At 52.1% G+C, this 18674-nt stretch overlaps 1 protein-coding gene and 1 long non-coding RNA gene across 3 annotated transcripts in view; both read right to left on the bottom strand.

Annotated features, from left to right (window-relative positions):
* Positions 1-545: 545 nt before the first annotated feature.
* On the bottom strand, positions 546-2017 carry LOC104859741. The gene is made up of 2 exons (XR_779477.2): positions 1935-2017; positions 546-1060 (listed from the first exon to the last, which is right to left on the bottom strand). It is a non-coding gene; the product is annotated as an uncharacterized LOC104859741 (long non-coding RNA).
* A 6115-nt stretch (positions 2018-8132) lies between these two features.
* Hagh (hydroxyacylglutathione hydrolase) overlaps positions 8133-18674 on the bottom strand; it is an 11020-nt gene continuing 478 nt past the window's right edge. The window contains exons 1-9 of one of the 2 annotated variants that reach the window (XM_010620467.3): positions 18329-18431; positions 16720-16895; positions 16222-16286; positions 14695-14812; positions 13482-13590; positions 10851-10954; positions 10412-10513; positions 8803-8882; positions 8133-8434 (exon numbers count right to left, since the gene is read on the bottom strand). In XM_010620467.3, coding sequence (XP_010618769.1) covers positions 8335-8434; positions 8803-8882; positions 10412-10513; positions 10851-10954; positions 13482-13590; positions 14695-14812; positions 16222-16286; positions 16720-16824 — 783 coding nt within the window. In that variant the 5' untranslated portion in view covers positions 16825-16895; positions 18329-18431 and the 3' untranslated portion in view covers positions 8133-8334. Of the gene's footprint in view, positions 8435-8802; positions 8883-10411; positions 10514-10850; positions 10955-13481; positions 13591-14694; positions 14813-16221; positions 16287-16719; positions 16896-18328; positions 18432-18674 lie in introns of those variants that run through there. The other variant, XM_010620468.3, reaches the window with a different exon arrangement.

Genomic DNA, 18674 nt, shown 5'->3' with positions numbered 1-18674 from the left:
AAATAAAAAATAAATAAATAAATAAATAAATAAATAAAATAAAAAGCCTTTGGAATTTTGAAGCAATTGCACTGGACCTGCTAAGCCTCTAGGGTAGTAATGGAATCTCAACAGTACTCTTCTGATCACTGAACACAGAACACCTTTCCATGTATTCGTTTTTGGGACCTGGGGACGGAACCCAGGGCTTTGCACTGCTAGGTGAGTGTTCCACCACTGAGCTACACCCTCCAGCCCTGTCCTGTATATCAATCTTGTCAGTATATAAATCCTATAGTTCTAGCTGCGTTTGGTAGTGCACACCTTAATCCAAGCATTTTGGGTGGCTGAGGCAGGAAGACTGCAAATTCAAGCCCAGTTAGTCCAATTTAGATCCTGTCTCAAAAAAAAAAAAAAAGAGGTGGGAGTATAGTTGAGTACAAGGGCCCTTGAGCTCAATTCCTAGAAAAGGAGGGAGGGAAAGAGGAAGGAAGGAAAGAAAAGTCTTATTTCCTTTGTTAGCATTCTTAAGATATTTTATTAGTTTTGGTGCTATTGTGAATTTCTTAACTTCACTGATGGACTGTTAGTATACAGAAATACAATGAATTTATAATCTTGTATCTCAGGACTCTGCAGGGCTTTCCCATTCCAGGTGCACGTGAATCTGTATTCCTTATGATCTGCTGTGTATACGGTTGTCTCGTGTGTGAACAAGGACATTTTTACTTTTTTCCTTTCTGTAGGTTTATAATCCTGTCTTACCATGTGCCTTACTGCATGTTGTGGACATCTGTGCCTTGTGGGATTTTAGAGGGAAGCATTCAGTCACTCACCAGTCGGTGCTACTATATGCTTTGCATAAATTCTGTACTGGGCAGGGTGATGTTCTCCCACAAAGATGCCCATGTCCTAATTCCTAGAAGCTGTGTTAGGGAACTGATGTTGCTGATCAGCTGATCTGAAGACTCCAGGTGAACCCAGTGTCACCACCAGGTCCTCAAGTGGAAGCCGACAGAAGTTGGTGGTATGGCCCAGGGTAGGACTCACCACTGCTGCCGGCCGTACGGATGGAGGGAGCCTGGAGTGGAGAGCAGAAGCTAAGGAGGACAAGGACACATTGTCTCCTGAAGCCTCCCCAAGGAACCAGCCCTGCTGACACTTTGACCTTGGCCCAAGAGAGCTTCTGTACAAATTCTGATATCCAGAGCTAAAAGGACACTTTGGTGTTCTCAGTCACAGAAGTTGTGGCTTTTGGTAGCAGAAAGGAGAAACACAGATCCCTTCCTCATGCTGAGGATGTGCCTTCTAGCCCTGATTTGAGGTTTGGTTTGGTTTTTTGTTTTGGTTTTTTGTTTGTTTTTTTTTTTTTGTGCCAGAGATCAAACTCAGGTCCTACGTATGTGCTTGCGAGGCAGGTGGAGGAACCACTGAGCTAAATCCTCAGCCCCTGATTTGAGTTTTTAAAATCATTAACAGTGCTGGACTTTGGTGGCAGGTAAAGTAATAAAATGATACAGCCAACCTCTGTAGTGTAGACCCTGGGCACATAAAGGGAAATTGGCTTCACATTTGCCTTAGCAAAAGAGGTGAGAGGCCCAGGAGCACCCAGAATTAAGAAAGCAAAGGACAGGATGGGGCTGAGGAGTAGCTTCTGTATTGAACATGAGAGGGCCCTGGGTTCTATCCTAGCAGTGCCAAAAAAGGAGAGAGACAGAGACAGGCTGCCCAGGCTAGGGAGTACAGATCTACCTGATTGGGAAATGTAAAACAATGAACAAAAAACTATAAATCATAGCCCAATAACCACTGAAAAAAACAATTATCCACAGGGGCCAAGGTATCTCAGTGGTGGACACTGACCTAGCACACAGGAGGCCCAGTTTCCAGCCCCGGAACCCAACAAACAAGCAGAAACAGGCTCAGAGGCTTTCCCAGCAGAAGACCAGACTTACCTTCGATAAACCCCTAAGGAAAGCAGAAACACTGCACACATCAAAGCCAGATGGGAACTGTACCAAAGAGGAATCCGTAAATTGAATCTAGCAACAAATTATGGTGAAATTGGATTTAGCCCAAAGAAATATAACAGTATCAGAAAATCTGTTCAGATAATTTATCAGATCAGAAGGGGATCATTAACAGGTGCTGAGCCTCGGCCCTGCTTGTGAAACCTGTAGCAGGCTGCTCGTTTTCTCCCTGCCTGCTAGGCCCCTAATCATCTCTCTGACCTTTGATCTCTGGACTCAGCCTCACCGCAATTCTCTGGGTGTGGGACTTCGTCCTGAACTACTGCTCCCGCCCAGTTCACAAGACACTCACTTTACCATCCCACCAATCCCACAGAGCTCCCAAGCCCCCTCCCAGCCAGCCCTGTCCCCTGCGTGGCATTCCCTGGGGGACCCCACTGTTCCCCACCACCAAGGTCAGAGCTTGACTTGAGAGGACAGACCTGCTTCCTCCCACAGGCATCAGAAATCCTGGAACAGGTCTAGAATTGGCTTCCTGTCCAGCCAGGGCACACTGGTGCTCCTTAGGGTAGGCACCAGGGTCCAGAGATCTGCACGGCCCCACTTGTCCCTACCTTCAGACTTGCCGGCACTTTGCAGGCCTTGGCATTTCTCTTCCACCATCTCAATCCGTACTCCGTTTCTTCTGGGAGAGGTGTCCCCGCCACCGTATCTGAGAGCGGCAGGCTGGTGTGCTCCACTGGTGCTCACTCCTCCAGAACACAGGCGCCGTAAGCACTAAGTTATTCAGAGCACACTGGTACCCATGGGAGTCAGCCTTCAGTCTGCGCTGCCCACCCTCAAGCCCACCCTGCGGGCTCCCTGTACAGAGTCAGGGTGCCTCTGCTGAGTACCCCATGCAGAACAGCAGCAAACGCCGGGAGACAAGACCTGTAATCCCAACTACATGGGAGGCCATCGGGAGAAAATGATAAAACCTCAAAGCCCTCAGAATTTCCATCTGTCACCCTCAGGACTCTGGCTCACACCCCAGCTGATGCTAACAAGAAACCCGGGACGGGGGTGGTCACCAAACAGACCAAGCACGGGACTTAGGGCCACGGCCACCAGACCTCCGGGGAGGGGAGGCTGTCAGCGCCCAAGTCTACCCATGTGGCCAGTGACTCCATCAGCAGTGCTTCTGTGGTGACCTGGCAGATGCCACACCAAGCATCCCAGTATGAACACCAGTGACAGGGCACAGAGGTTCAGGACAGGAGCCCTGCCCAGCTCTGGGGGTGTCTCCCCCGGGGCCCTCCCAGTGTGTCTGTAAAAAGCCGTGATCCCAAGCACAGCACTTTTCCGAGCTCTGAGTCATTCTAAAAGTAAGGGCGTCTAGGCTGGCATCTGAGGCGAGGGCAGAGCAGTGGGGACCAAGCCCTTTCCCTGGGTTTCAGGACCATACTGTGGTACCACAGCAGCAACGGGCTAAGCAAACAATCCGCGTGTTTTGTAATTTGAACTGTACAATGCGAAAGCTCCCTTCCAGCCTGAGCTAGCACTGTCCTGGTCCTCATCTAAAGAAAACAGCCTAGCATCTCTTCGTAAGAGCAAAGGGCTGGGATGCCCCAGACTTCTGCCGATGAGGTGGGCTGACATCCCTCCTTGGGATAAAGAATTATCCTAGAGCTATAGCAACTAAGAGAATATGGGGCCGCCACGCAATACGTGAGCCTCTGCCAGCCCACAGATACATAAGATGGTCTATACTTGCAGAAGCCAGCAGTGTAGCCAAAGGTGGGGATACCTGGGTTTCTATCCTCTGTGGGAATAAAAACTAGGTACCAAAACTGGATGTGGTGGCCTATAATCTCAGCCACTTAGGAGGATGAGGCAGGAGGATCATAGTTAGAAGCAATTTAGGAAGCCCCATCCGGAAGCCCAACTCAGTTTAACATTTGTCTCACGTGTGCAAGGCTCGGGGTTAATTCTGGTACCAGAGAAGCCGGGTCGTTTCTGTGATGTTACCTGACCCTGAGGTTCAGAGGCCTTTGGGAATGGCTCAAGGAAAGTCTGGCTGAAGAAGCAGAGTAGGCTGAACTGCATGGGAGACTCTGATCAGAGTTTCAAGACCGAGAAGCCTGTGAAGACCAGGCTCAGGATTCTTCTAGGAAGGACTGCACTGGCTGTTGGACTCCAGATGACGTGTGTGATGACTCGGCAGAAAGTTTGTCTGCTTTTTGCTTGTGTCCAGAGACTTTGCCTGAGACTGAGATTAAGGGTGGCAGACTGATTAATCTGACAAAAGAAATTTCAAGGCAGTCTAATGTTGAGGCTGTGGCTTAGGTACTGTTGGGGGCTTTTAGCCAGATTGATGTTGAGAATCAAGAGCAAAGAGCCCAGAATGATTTAAAATGTTGTAAGTTTAGCTAGAAAGGAAACTCTGGTAAAGTCGGGGCCTGCAAAGATCAGAACAGAGGAGATCTTGATTGCTGAGAAGGAACAGAATAGAAAAAATGGCCTGAGGGCATCACAAGAACCAGCAGGAGGGCCAGGGATTAAGTTCAGTGGTTCCACTGCCAGCCTCTAAACACAAGGACCAGAGTTCAGTCCCTGGTACGAGGAAAACAAAACCAAACAAACAAAAGAACCAGCAGGACTCTACCCTTTGTAGCCTCAAAACTGGAAAAGTGAAAGACTTTGCTTTGAGAAGACAGTCCCAGAGCACCTCATTCCAGAATGCTGATGGCCTAGAGAATTCGTTCCTCAGAATTGGATTCAGAGTGCTTAGCGATCCAGCCACTCAACCCCTATAGCCAAAAGAGACAGAAGACTAGCCACTGTTCCAGTTGGCAGCAGACCCTGGCATCCTCCACATGGCATTGGTTTTAGGGGCATGCAGAACGCAAGAGTTGTGAGGTCAGGAAAGCTTCCGCCCAGATTTCAGAAGCAGGCTGGGAGGCCAGGCAGTGCCCCTGAGAGGGCTGTGCGGGAAGCTGAGTGTGAAGCCAGAGTTTGGAGAAGCCCGGAGCATGGATCATTGGAGGAAAGCTGCAAGAAGGGATCAGAACCAGCCCGAGGAGGAAGCCATGGGAGCCACAATTATCAGCAGTACCGTAGAGGCGGAGCCACCCAAGCCCTTGGAGTTCACAACTTGCCATAGGTCACCAGGGATGCTGGAAGTGTAACTGTGGGATTTAATGTTTGCTCTGCTGGATTTTGGTCTTGCTTTGGTCCCATGCCTCTGTATCCCCTCATTTGTAACTTTTGAACGGTAATGTCTTCTTGTGCCATTGAATGTTGGGTGTTTAACTTCCTTTTCTTTTTGTACAGGGGCTTGAGCTGTAAATCTCAGAGGAGACTTTGGACTTGGACTTTTCAGCCATGCTGAAACTGTTAGGACTTTGGCAACTCTTGGCAATGGACTGAATGCCTTTTGCACAAAGGGGTGTACGTGAGTCTTTGAGGACAGAATGTTATGGCTTGTGTTGAGACGTCCTCCAAAGCCTTTTTCAGAGATGGCTGAATCTACAGTGCGTGACTGATTCGTGGTGGGGCTGGGCCCAAGGACGCTAGGATGAAGGGCGTGCGTGCTACCTGCCCTAGGTAGTCTGAATAAAAGGGGCAGAAAGGTGCTGTTAAGCTCCCTTGTTGCTTTTGCTATCTTCTGTTGCCCCTCTGCCTTGGAGCCAGCCAGAGATGGACTGAAACCTCTATGAACTGTGAGCCAAATAAACCTTTCCCCTGTTTAGCTTCAGGTGTTGGGTATTTTTGACTCAGCAATGAGAGAAATTAACTAATGCAGGGTTCTATCCCCATGGCCGCCAAAACAAAACTAAAACTAAAACCAAGCTAGGCATAAAAAGTACTTTCACATGAATTAGAAACCTGAATGTGAAAAGCAAAAAACAAAGGAATTTGGACTTCGGTCACAGGACACCCCACGGGGAGGAAGAGAGCTGTTAAGCCGAACACAAAAGCAGTCATTACAAACAGGACAGGTCCACTGGACTAGATGAAATGAAGAGCTTCTCAACCAGACTGCAAAGCCAGCCGCAAACCATTAACGATACACAGCATAACCAAAGAACACACAAAACAGGCAGCGGGCTAGAGCAGAGAAGGAACTCTCAGATCAGCAAGGACACCAACACATGCACAAGCGCAGCCCCCACACAGCAGCTGCCTGTGTGAAATACCATTTCACATACACACCACCACCAGAAACAAGCTTGGCGCCATTGCTGGTGGGGATGTAGAGCACCTTGCCCCATAAACAAGGGCGGAACTGACTCGGGATTTCGGTAGATGAGCTGAAGTGTTTTCAAAAGTTGAAAACACCTCCCTGAGACCCAGCAATGGGCTCTCATCATGAATCCCATAGAAACCCTTCCCCCACGGGGAAGGAAGCCACAGTTCACAGCAGCAACAGATGGGAAACCACACTGGTACCCACGACTGGCAGGTAAACAGCAGCCCCTAACCCTGCCACACTGTCAGGACCAGCCACATTGAAAGCAAAGCCAAGTCCCAGAAGGACCCGCAGAACCACCCATTATTTGGGAATGGGGTGGTGGCAATTCACAGACAGTTGCTGGACTGGCTCCCTTGTGCTGGGCCGAGCCACAATGAAAGGCACTGCTCCTGTGCGGGAGGGAAGGACAGCAGGATTGTAGCCACCTGCGAAGTGCTGTGGCAGCTGCTAAACACCTCAAAGGCAGCCATTCTGGGGACGCCATCTAGAGGGTGCCTGTGCCCACTGCGGCACGCAGGAGAGCTGGAACTCGGCCTGGACACAGCATCACACGGCTGCTGAGGGTCTGTACCAAGTACAAGCCTGGGTGCTGGTACGACCTTTAAGGCGGAATGCTGGGCTAGGGACGTGCAAACTCCACTGTATGACATCGCTGGGTACAGGTGGGGATGCGGGCTCCCCTGCCATCATCACTGAGTGACGAGATTGTGTGGTTCTCGCGCCACTCTGAAGTGTCCAGGGTTCTAACCCCACAGCAGTGTGGCCCCCAGCGGAGCCAGGTCAGGACAAGCCCCTGTGACCCTGACAAGGGGAGAGGCGGGCGTGCAATGTACGCACACAGGGACGGGCTGCGGGGCCTGACCTCACTGTCAGACACAGACGCTCCTCCTCCGACCCAGGGAGGTCCCGGGCCGCGCCTTCGCACCTCGTCGCATCCCCTTCCACAGAGTACCACTAGCATCTGGGCCGCCGCTGCTGCCTCTCAATCGACCCCGCCCTTTCTCCCGCAGCGTGATTTGCTGCTGTGACCAGAGCCCAGGGGTTGCCCACATCTCTGTCAAGCCCCAGGCTCAGACGGAGGTCACAGGCAGAGCGATACCTGGGAGAGTGGCTTCCGAGGACAGCCAGGAAGAGTTTTCCTCAGCTAAGTCACACGGATGCTCACCTGGAGTCCCAGGTCCCAGCCTGCCGCAGCGACAAGACTCAGACCATGGGCAGGAACCACAGGACCATCCTGCCTGGATCTGACAGTACGGTGGCACTCGGCCAAAGCTACACCCAGGACACCTGCTCGCCACCAGGCAGGAGTCCTGGGTGTACGGCTGGCCCCTCTGCAGGCCAAGGCAGTGTACCACTGTGATGCAGACTGCTCAGGACCGGCCTGCAGAAAGCAAAGCCTCTGCAGGGCTGGGGATGGCACGTGAGGAGCACTGACCTCGGCACGATGTCACTCCACGGCAGAGACTCTGGGCAACTTGGGCAGGGTGTCTTTCAGCCGCTGCCTGATGCTTGCTCAGAACTCAGGACAGGTGGCCCACGTTGACACAGACACGTGGCTACAGTGGCCAAGCTAGGAGTTCACCCAGGGCAGAGGGCTGGCTTCATGCATAGCAACAGAGCTGGAGACTTCCCAACCCAGGAGCAGGCTGGGATGGGTTCTGCTCTCAAAGGGCTCGAGTCAGTTCACTTCATGTTGACACAATCACAGAAATGAGAACACAGGGCCACAAGGGTACCAGTTCCTCCAGAGGAAGGCACAGGAAGTTGGGCCCAGGGCGATGCCAGCTGCCTCTGTCTCCCTGCAGAGCCAGGACAAAGGAGGGACCAGGGAAGGGGACTGCCCAGACCCTCCTTGAGTGCTGTTCTGAGCAGTTCGGCTATCACTTGGCAGAGAGGCAGTGGGTAAAGTGGGTTAAGACAAGAGACAACACAGAGTCAGCAAACAGAGGTTATGGGAATAAATACATTTAAACTTTTTCTCTTATAAATATGCATTAGAACATTTGATACACAGGTAAGAGCTCTGAAATTAATTTAAAATTAAACCAAGACTGGATTTCTTGCATGACCAGCAGGACAGTCTTTTTTTTTTGGTATGGGGATCCCACTCCCTAAAAGTGCCTGGAGGTGGTAGATTTGGGGGCGGCCCCCTCAGTCCCGCGGCACCTTGAATTGGTCCTTTTCCCTGCGGATGGCGCGCATGGTGGTCACAGGGTCCACCTCACCTGCATGCTGCTGCACCGACTTCTCCCTGAGGAGGTGAGAAGGCAGGCAGGCTACAGGTTACACACAGCACACAGGCCTCGGAGGGGCCGGGAGCTGTCTCCGCTGTGTGAGACTTGAAAGCCTGCGCCAGGTCCTCCCAGCGGGGCAGAAGGTGGAAGCCATGACCATGTAGTCTTTCACTGCCCAGGGCCCAGAGCCTCAGGGTCCTGCCAGTTGCTCCCTGCTTGTAGGTCCTAGAGCCCCAGGGACAGAGGGACTCCAGATCTTTGCCAAGGCACCAAAAGTGTTCCTCTCATTTAGGGACAAAGGTCAGGCCCACCCACCTGGGAGCTTGACACGATTTAGCTCTTTGCTTGGGGTGAAAGCACGCCAGCGGCTGCAGGGGCCCCTCACCTCACGCGCATGAAGGGGTTGTAAGTGAACTCCTCTGCAAGTGTGGATGGCACCGTGGGCTCCCCACTGGCATACTTCTCCTGCAAGACACACCTCCGTCATGTCATTTCGAATACCTCTTAGTGATCTTCAAAAGTCCAAATGAGAAGGTACAGCAGGCAGAGGGCCAGCATGGTGGGTCCCCAACTCATACTCTCCCCCGTGAAGTCAGGTCTCTCCTGCTTATGGAGGACAGGGTGGGCAGGAAGCCACACAGAGGGGGTGAGCTTCTGGGACCACTGTGCCTCCCTTCTTCCAGTGCTACAGGCGTGGGGAGGGGAGGAGGAGCTTTCTCTTTATGACTATGATGCTTAAGTTTCACAGGCTAGAAGTAGTCACGAACAGGAAGGAAGAAAGCATGGGGGTGATGGCCCATCTGGAGGGAGGTGGGCTCACCCTCAGCACAGGGTTGACCAGGCTCCTGTCCTGCCAGCTCTCAGGGCACCGGGAGTCAGGAAGTGCCCCAGGAAGGCTTGTGGAATCCTAGGGGCAACTGGCTGTCACCTCCTCTACAGATGCCCCACCACTGAGCAGCACTGACCGGGGGAGAGGAGCAGTCAGAGAGGTGGCCTGGTCAGGGCAGGGAGCAACTACGAGTCTCCATGCAGCCGCGGTGCTTCTACAGCCACGCTAACAGTAGGGCACGGGGACAGCCTGTGACAGAGGCTGCTGGCACCCTCAGGGGCCCTCACTTCCCACACTTCCTCCTCTGGAGTGTGGCACCAAACAATGTTCTTGCGGCCACTAGAGGTTCACCAAGGATGGGATCAGGAGCAGTCACAGTAAAGACTGATCACTATGTCTTTTCTCTACTCCTTCTGGGAAAAACAATCCTGGACTGTTTTGTGACATTCTCTAGCATCCTGCAATTTTATCTCTCTTCCTACATCTCCCTCCACCTCTGAGACAAGACAGCTGACTCTTCCAAAGAGGAATGCCTCAAATTCAAGGCCAGCCTGGGCTGTATAGTGAGTTCAAGGCCAGCCTGAATCATATAACACGACCCTGTCTCAAAAAAAAAAAATCTTTCCAAAAATAGGAGGAAACTTTCCAACTCTTGAGGTCAGCACTATGCTGATACTAAAAGTGAACACAGATATTTAAGAAAATAAAACTACAGAACAATATCTCTTATGAATAAAGACCCTAAAATAGAAAACCAGTAACAAGATAAAAGAGTAATATACCATGACCAAGAGGTAACTAGAAAGGCTTGTTTTCCATTTGGAAACTGGTCAGTGTAAACCACCATACTGAAAGATTTTTAAAGTAAAACTATATGATTATATAATAGAGATGGCTTCGCCATACAGTTTCCTCTAACTCCACTGCTCAGAGTGTGGGAAACCAGCCAGAACCTGCAGCTTAGCCTTGGTGCTTGTTAGAAATGCAGGAGCAGAGTCCCCAGGGCACCCAGCGAGTCAGAGAAGCTAAGAGGCATCAGGCTGGCATGACACACTTCTACCCACTCTACAGACAGAACTGTGAGCGCCAGCACCCAGACCCTGGAGAGCAGGGCCCTCGGGAGGTCACGGTGCCACGACACGCCCTGGCTGTGGCTCTCACTCACCTTAGCCCAGGCAAGTTTCTCCTGAATGGCAGTGTTGCTGGGTTCCACGTGACGTGCAAACTTGAGGTTGTTGATGGTGTACTCGTGGCCACAGTAGACTCTCTGGGAAAAGAGTCGGGACATGAGTTCCACGGGGATGGCAATCCTAGGGAGGCCCTGAGGGCTCTGGGCTGGCTCATGTCCCTGCCCTGACCTGGGTACCTCATGGGGTGAGTACAGCTAGTGGACACCCATGGGGCCATCCCTTAGGGCGGGACATGCTTGAGCGTATGTTAAATATCGATGAGAAGCACGTAAGGGGCCACCTCGGCCTGCTTGCTCTCCCAGCTCCAGGTGGGGCCTGTGCAGCCGTGCAATTCTCCTGGCCTCCCAAGAGTGGCCCCAGGACGTGCGATGCTCCACACAGAGTGGGACCCCACAGACCAGGGGTGCAACCCACCGTCTCTGGAGGGAGCCGACCCAAGACCAGGAGCAGTGCCTTGTACATCTCATCCGCAGTCCCTTCGAAGAACTTCCCACAGCCAGCCACAAACAGGGTGTCACCTGGAAAACACCAGCAGCCATGCGGTGGAGCCACCTGTGCAGCTGGCTGAGGCTCGAGAGAGGCCAGGGAACCTGGCTACAGCTTCTGGCCTTGCGGCTGGAGGAATGAGTTCACTGACCACTGCCTGTGTCCACCCAGACACACACAAGCGTGCCCAAACCTTCTGCCTCAGGTCTCATACGGTGCCGTGGATAAACAACCAGCTGGTCAGGCCTGAAACGAAGGTCACCCTAACCCCATGTTCATAGCCCCCTGTCCCACCTCACAAATATTCCCCACCCACCTGCCAGCCTCTGCCCGCCTTCTCCCTCTTCCCTTCCCTTAGCACCCAGGTTCTGGCTGGGCCTGCCCTTTGCTGCTGGGAGCACCTGAGGTGACCACTCCCCTGCAGGCCTCACACTGCCCTGGCCCCCAGCTCAGCCTTCTGGGGCCATCCCTACATACGCCAGGACTCTTCACTCTGGCCTGCCTCATTGGGCACCACAGTTAGCATCCACTGCAGCCTTCCCTTCCCTGGCCAGCTACACCACTCCTGGGTCCTTGCTTGGCCTCACTGCCCTGAGGCGGGATCCCTGAGACCTTAAACTTGATCCTCAGGCCCCGCCCTGCCTGCCCATCTCATCCTGAATGCCTGCCTTATCCTCCTCTGCAGCTACAGGAGCACCAGTCCCTCCCACCACGCCCTTCTCTGGTCTGTCACCTTCTCCACCTCTGCCCACCCTCAGCTCAGCTGAACGCCCTGGATTGTGCCGGGTGGGTCCTGCTGGACAGTCCATTTCCCACCGTCAGACCTCACTCAGGGCCTGCACTTATCCTGGAGGACACTGTCAATCTGCACAGGATCATTCTGGAAGTCAGGCTGCCAGCTGCTGCACCACACACGACAGTAACAGGCGCAAAACAAGCAGGTTGGTACCCCACGGCAGTCACCCTCCATGGCACCTCCAAATTCAGAGCCCTGGACTGTGTAGGCCCCTCCCAAGGCCCATGGCCTTCTGCTATGGTTCCCTGAACCTGTGACAAACCTGGGCTGACTGACAGGGCAGACAAGGGCATTTGAGGGGCACCCAGCCACGCAAGTCGGGTGGCTGGGCCAACTCCACACCTGCTTACCTAACCTTGAGTCACGTGGTAGGGCCACCCAGGTGTCACCATTTTGCCAGAGCAACAACTGCAGTTCGGGGAGACCCCACCCAATCTCACTGGCCACAGCAAAAATGTAAGCACCGGCCAAGATCTCCTCCAGGCCACCATGTGATAAGGTAGAAACTCTGCTCTGAGGGTGAAAAAAGCAGACCCAGAACCTGGTACAGGCCCAAGGTCCCCAGCCAACATCATATGCTACTGCACTGAAGAAAAGGAAAGTCCATACAACTGTATTTAAAAATAAGCACAGGTTGTGAAATAATTTTAGTTTTACAGAAAAGCTACAGACTCTAGCTGGGAGTAGAGGCACACGCCTGTAATCCCAGCTCTCAGGAGACTGAGGCAGGAGGATTGCCACAAGTTCGAGGCCACCCTGGGTTCAAGGCCAGCGTGAACTACACAGTGAGACCTTGTCTCAAAAAATGACCCCAAAAAAGAAAAAGAAAAGCTACAGACCCCCATCCATACCCTAAGCATTTCATTCAGGCTCACGTCACCCTGGTTACCCAGGCACATCTGCGCCCCACACCACTGGGACCTCCATCCTAGCCACTGTAACCCATTTCCCAGAAGAACCCCAGATGCACTCAGCCAGTCTCTCTAAACTCGTATGTGACCTAAATTCCTGCAAAATTCGAGTTGGTACCACAGTCCCTCATGAAGCTGAACAGCAGGCCTGGCCCTCTGCCCTTGTTCTGGCGCTTGCTGCTTGGCCACCTGTACATCAGCATCAGTATTATTTTGGTTCCTCTCAGAAAGGGGAAATTCCTGAGATTGCTAGATATACCTCTTTGTGTCCTGAGTAGCTACAACATACACACCACCTGGGAAACTGGCCCAGGGCCCCACCAAGCTCAGTGAGGGTCACAGCCACCACAGCAGCTCCCAAACTCTCTCAACCATTGACTGCCCCATGGGGTTGCTGGCTCTGCACATCACTGCAAGTAGGACATGGGGACTGGGGCTGGGGTACCGCCTCTGCTGCACCTGTCCTGGCTCTCACAGGTCTCAGGGGTGTGTGAGAGGAGCACTTGGCACCCTGGGGTCTCCCTTGATAAGGCCTCCTGCTCAGGCCAGGCCATCTGTCTGCTGCTGGAAGAGTGGGAGGCTGTCCCCCCAGGCATACAACAGCAGCCACCACATGCTGAGGGCTCAAGGGGTGCCCCGACTCCCCAGCACTACCTGCTGATAGGCTAGAATGCGCCTGAAGCCAACACCCAGGCTTAGGGCTATGGTCCTCCACACAGCATTTAGGGTGGAGGAGAGCAGCCCTGCAAGTCTTCCTGGTAGGAAAAGTTGCTTCTCTGCGCGGGCATTCCAGGCCACGAGCCATGAAGACTTCACAAGGACCACCTGGCCCCCACACCCTGGCAAGCTCACCTGTGAACACAGCAGGGGGCTCTGAACCACCAGGCTTGCTCACAAAGTAACAGATGTGTCCTGAAGTATGGCACGGTGTTGACAGGCATTTGATGTTGAGAGAACCCACCTGAAATGAAGGAGGGGTTGGCGTGAGACCTGACAAGTGGGTGCCTTTCTCCGGCTCACAGGTGGTATCGTTGGTCCCATACAAACCCGCCCCATCCTGAGCGTCTAATCTTCTAGATTACAGACACCTGTAGAAACATCCGAGACAAGGAGGAGCTCTGGGCATGGAAAAGGCGGCTATGGGACTCCCTCCTTGGGTGCAGCCCCAGGTGCAGGGACAACTCCAGATGGTCTGCTCAAGGGTAAAACCAAAGCATCTTATTTTGTTCACTCTTCAAAATGGCCAAATCTAAGCCAGGCACCTGGCCCGGAAAATCAGCTCTTTATCTGACCCACCTCTGCAATTCCTCACTTCAGAATCCAAACCTATGACAGAGCAGACGCCACAAGGCAGACACCACAAGACAGACGCCCTGGCCATTCTCACCGTGATTCCCCAAATGAATACACTTTCTACATAAACATACAGGTACTGTTCCCATCCTGACCACTCTCACCAAGTATTCCTGTTGCATTTTCAACACACACCTCTCAGTATAATCCCACCACCATCACATCCAGGAAGGAAATATCACCCTGCGATCCTTTTTAAAATTCCCTAGTCCAGGTGGGGGATTTAGCTAAGTGACTCTGCCACCTGCCTTGTAAGAGCAAGGTCCTGAGTTCAACCCCCGGTACCAAAAAATAAAATAAAATTCCCTAGTCCAGCCTGGCAAGGTGGCGCAGCCTATATCCCAGCACTCTGGGAGGCTGAGGCAGGAGTTTGAGCCTAGCCTGAGCAACTTAGCATCTCCGTCTCAAATTTTAAAATTTCAGAAAGGTCTAGGGATGTAGCTCAATGCAAGGGCCCTGGGTTCTATCCCCAGCACTGACCAAGAAAAAAAAAAATCTCCTGTCTACTCAGAGCAAGCATCATGGCACCCCCACATCCAATCATACTTTGCACACTGATTTTCTTGCTATGTACTAGATGGAAAAGACTGCAAGCACGGGGAGCTCCTCAAGTGAAAGGCTCTCCCTGTGTCCCCTCCCCAAACTGTGTCCTGGGCCTAGGGTCCAGGCAGGGCCACCCCGGAATCCTTTCTTCTGTCGGCTCACTCCCTACCTGCAGTGTAGACAGATGGGTGACTTTGTGAGTCAAGGCCCCGATTCGGTCATCACCACCATACACCTTTAGCCCCGGCTCCAGCTTGACCAGCTTCTCATTCCCGCCAGCATGGTCCCTGGAAGTCAAACGGGAGAAACGGGGTAGCCCGCTGGATGAAAGAGATCTGCTCACTTCCCTTTAAACCCTGACCAAATGGAGTTTTTATTTTGCCCACCATGTTCCTCAGAAGTAGAAACACATCTTCTAATACAGGAAAAGCTTCCCGTTATTTAGCTCAAGGGAAAACAACAATCCCTGATGCTCAATTTTGAGCGAGACACCTCCACACTGCGCTGCTGCTGGAGCAGAGGAAGCAAACTGCCCACACCTGGATCATCCCAGGCAAGTGGGAATCACCTGGAGCCCGCTGAATGGCGATCCACTTCCAGCCTGGTTAAGCTGGGTGCCTCCCACACTTACAGGCTCCATTTCAGGGATTCAGCTTAGGCTTTCCCAGTACCAGGGAACAACTACTTCCTGTCAGTACAGCAGTCAGCCTTCCCACATGGATTCCTGTGCTTGTGAGACCACACTCCAGGGGTCCAGTAACTAGACAAGACACCTGCCTCTACATGTCAGGGGCCCAGGGCGGCAGAGTGAGCTTGATGCCCTACCCTCTGCCCCAAGGAAAGAGGCCTGTCACACAAGGAGACAACATCACCTTGCTCTCACTCATCACTGATTTTTTTTTTTTTTTTTTTTTTTAGTACTGGGGATTGAACTCAGGACCTTGTGCTACATAAACACTTCTACCTTTGAAGAGCCTCAAAAGTTTCAAAAGGTCAAGAGGAAGGCTTTCACAAAGCAACTACACCAAATACAGGAGCTCTTTTCTCTCCTTTAGATTTCAAATATATATTTTTTTAAACAGGGAAAAAACCTCTGGAAAGATGCCTGCTTATTATAAGTTTCAAAAGGTCAAGAGGAAGGCTTTCACAAAGCAACTACACCAAATACAGGAGCTCTTTTCTCTCCTTTAGATTTCAAATATATATTTTTTTAAACAGGGAAAAAACCTCTGGAAAGATGCCTACTTATTAAAACAAACAAACAAACAAACAAAACTTGATGTTTAGGCTCTTTTTCCCCAACATGGAAGCCAATGTCCCATTTCAGAAGCCCAGGAGATATGAGAGGCAGCTGCTTGGGGTCCTCTCAGAGCCCAAAGAAGCCAGGCTCCAAGGGGACAGGTGGGAAGCAACACTGACACTGCCCTGTCCTTTCCGTTCTTCGCAGGCCAAATGCATCTCCCCAAGAAGTGGCTGCATTAGCAGACCCCATACTCAGGGCCCCGGGGGTCAGTGCCCCAGAGGCCCACAAACCTACAGGGAAGAAGGGAGGGGCTCTGGTGCTCAGAACCTTCTCAGGGGCCTCCCTCATGCACACGACCAGCCAGGCCTCTGCCTAGCCCCAGGTGAGGGACAGACCCTTGCCCACCCCCAAGAGCCTCCAGAACCAGAGGCCAGCCAGGGACCCAGCACTTACCAGTGGTGGTGGGTTGTGAGCACTGTGGTCAGCTTAACGCCAAGCTTCCTCGCTGTTTCTACAACCTGTGGCCACAAGGGAAGCAGCACAAAGGTCTGTCACACTCCTGGCCCTTCACTTGCCCCTGCTCCCTGGCCCCACTCTGGGACAGCAGAGGGAAGGTGGCCTTTTTCCCTCTTGTTCAGTGTGATGACTTGGTCCCATGTGGACCTCTCTTGAACCCATCCAGCTCTGAGGTCAGCCCTGAGGCAAAAGCCTGGAGGAAGAGCCGAGTCTGAAGGACTCATGAAAGTCTTGGCACAGGGTGTCAAAGACGAAGGCCCCCTTAACAGAGTGTCTGGATAGTACCAAAAGGACCTAGTTTGTTTTCCAAAAACTAAGTAGATATGGTCTTCACTTAGGTTTGACAGAGCAGCAAGGACAATACAAATGTAACCTATGGGGAGGAAGACGTGCTGCTGGGTGACAAGGCGCAGGGGTCCAGGCAGAGCCTCACACCTTCTGGGGTTGCACTGGGTCCACAATGGCAGCCTCCTGGGTATCCTCATCGATAAGCAGGTACATGTAGTTGTCAGTCAGGGCAGGTAGTAGCTCGATCTTCATGGTGCCTTGTTTCACGGTCACACACTTCCTTAAACTTGTGTGATGCAGAAGGGTTCCCAGGAGGGCTGGACCTGAGGACACAGGATGTAGCCTCACATCAGTGGCCAGAAATGAAAATTCAAAGGAGCCACATCCCTTACAGCACCAAGCTCGATTTTTCTAACAGGGAATGTCCTGGTTTCACCACATCCATAGGAAAGTGTAGAAAATGACTCATGCTCCCATTTGTGGAAACCAGCTGTCTCAGATTTAAAATTTTTATCTCAAGGGTCCTGAAGGACAGCCTCCAGCCAGAGGACAAAATAGCATTTGCTCCTGAATGGCAGACTCTTGAAATGGGTCAAGCACAGAGCATTGGGAAATCTCACTTGGCTACCAATGCTTAGGATTCAAGAGTAGAGGGTACAAAACCACCACCTACACGAGTGAAAGGCCTCTCTGCCTGGGTGGCCAGGAGGTGGGGAGAAGTGAGTGCCTGAGGAACAAAAGTATCCTCCACCCAGTGGGCAGATGCCAAAATATTCTCACCAATGAAACTCCTATTCAATCTAAAAATACACGGGGTCCCAACAACACAAGTCTTAGCTTTAAAGGGAGAAAAAAAAAAAGCCAGAGTAGTGATGAACACCTATAATTCCAGAACCGTGAGAAGCTGAGGTGGAAGTATCACAGGTTTCAGCCGAGCCTTGGCAACTTAGAAAGACCCTGTCTCAAAATTTTAAAAAGGGATGGGTATGAAGTTCAGTGTGAAGGCCCTGGGTTCAATCACACAAGGTGGCAGAAGGCAGTGCAACTCTGGCTTAGGTGCCAGGCTGGGGGTGTTTCCCAAAAGGGGTCATTGGCCCCACCGGAAGACAACACCTCCAGGACATGCCTGCGCAATCAACTCTGTTATGGCCAGGAAAACAGCCCATTTATACTTTCTTGTGTGTGTGTGTGTGTGTTTCTGAGGATTTAATTCAGGGCCTTATGAGTACTAAGCAAGCACTCTACTACTAAGTCATGTCCCTAGCCCCCCAATTCTTTTTGACAAACTGGTTGACATTTGAGCTCAGCATAATAAACATTTCTGTATGATCAGGTTTCCGCTAAGCCCCAGCAGTATCCACCCCAGAGAAGAGAGAGAATGAAAATAGCACTCATTGTGAAAGTGCCCCCTTTAATAAGGTGCTGTTCCATGGTTTGTTTTCTAATAGGAAATTACAAACACCGCCCAGCAGGAGAAAAAGATTTATAACAGTGCTCAACCTACTCAAGGCACCAGAACAACCGAGAGAAGATGCGTGTATTACTAAAGAAGGAATTGACCTGAGAAATCTTACTCCTTTTCCACAAATAACCTACTTGAGCGGAGCCTGGAAAACCCAGCTCACAGGTTTGCTACCAGGGTGTTTTGCATAAGCAGAGGTCACAGACCTGTAGCCCGCAGTCTAGGCCAAGCCCACAGACATGCTTTGCTTGGCCCACAACATACTTTAAAAATCAAGACATTTCACGGCCCTACCTCTCTGGGCAGATGGCACCACCAAACACCGAGCTGGGTGGGGGCTCCCTGGGATGCAGGCCAGGCCTGCATGGACCCTCTGCCTGGCTCCTGATGGAAAAGCTCTCAGCTGCAACACTTAAGGGTGTGCTTAATGCAAAGGCCTGTAGTTCTGGGAACCTCAACAAGCTGGCTCTTTCCTCAGCAAGGGTGTGTCACGCACTCCAGAACCGTGACTGCTTTCGCCAAAATTCGGAAAAGGGCCTGGCTCGGACTTGCCAGCTTCGGGGCGCGGTGACTCGCTGTCACCGCAAATGCTGGGGCCGCAAGAGAAGGACCAGGTGCCCACCCGCCCGCCGACCTCCGC

The sequence above is a fragment of the Fukomys damarensis genome, unplaced genomic scaffold, assembly GCF_012274545.1.
Source record: "Fukomys damarensis isolate Sample0158 unplaced genomic scaffold, DMR_v1.0_HiC HiC_scaffold_34, whole genome shotgun sequence".
Lineage (NCBI taxonomy): Eukaryota > Metazoa > Chordata > Mammalia > Rodentia > Bathyergidae > Fukomys > Fukomys damarensis.
Note: the sequence above shows the minus strand (reverse complement) of the source record. Positions and strands in the feature narration are given on the sequence as shown.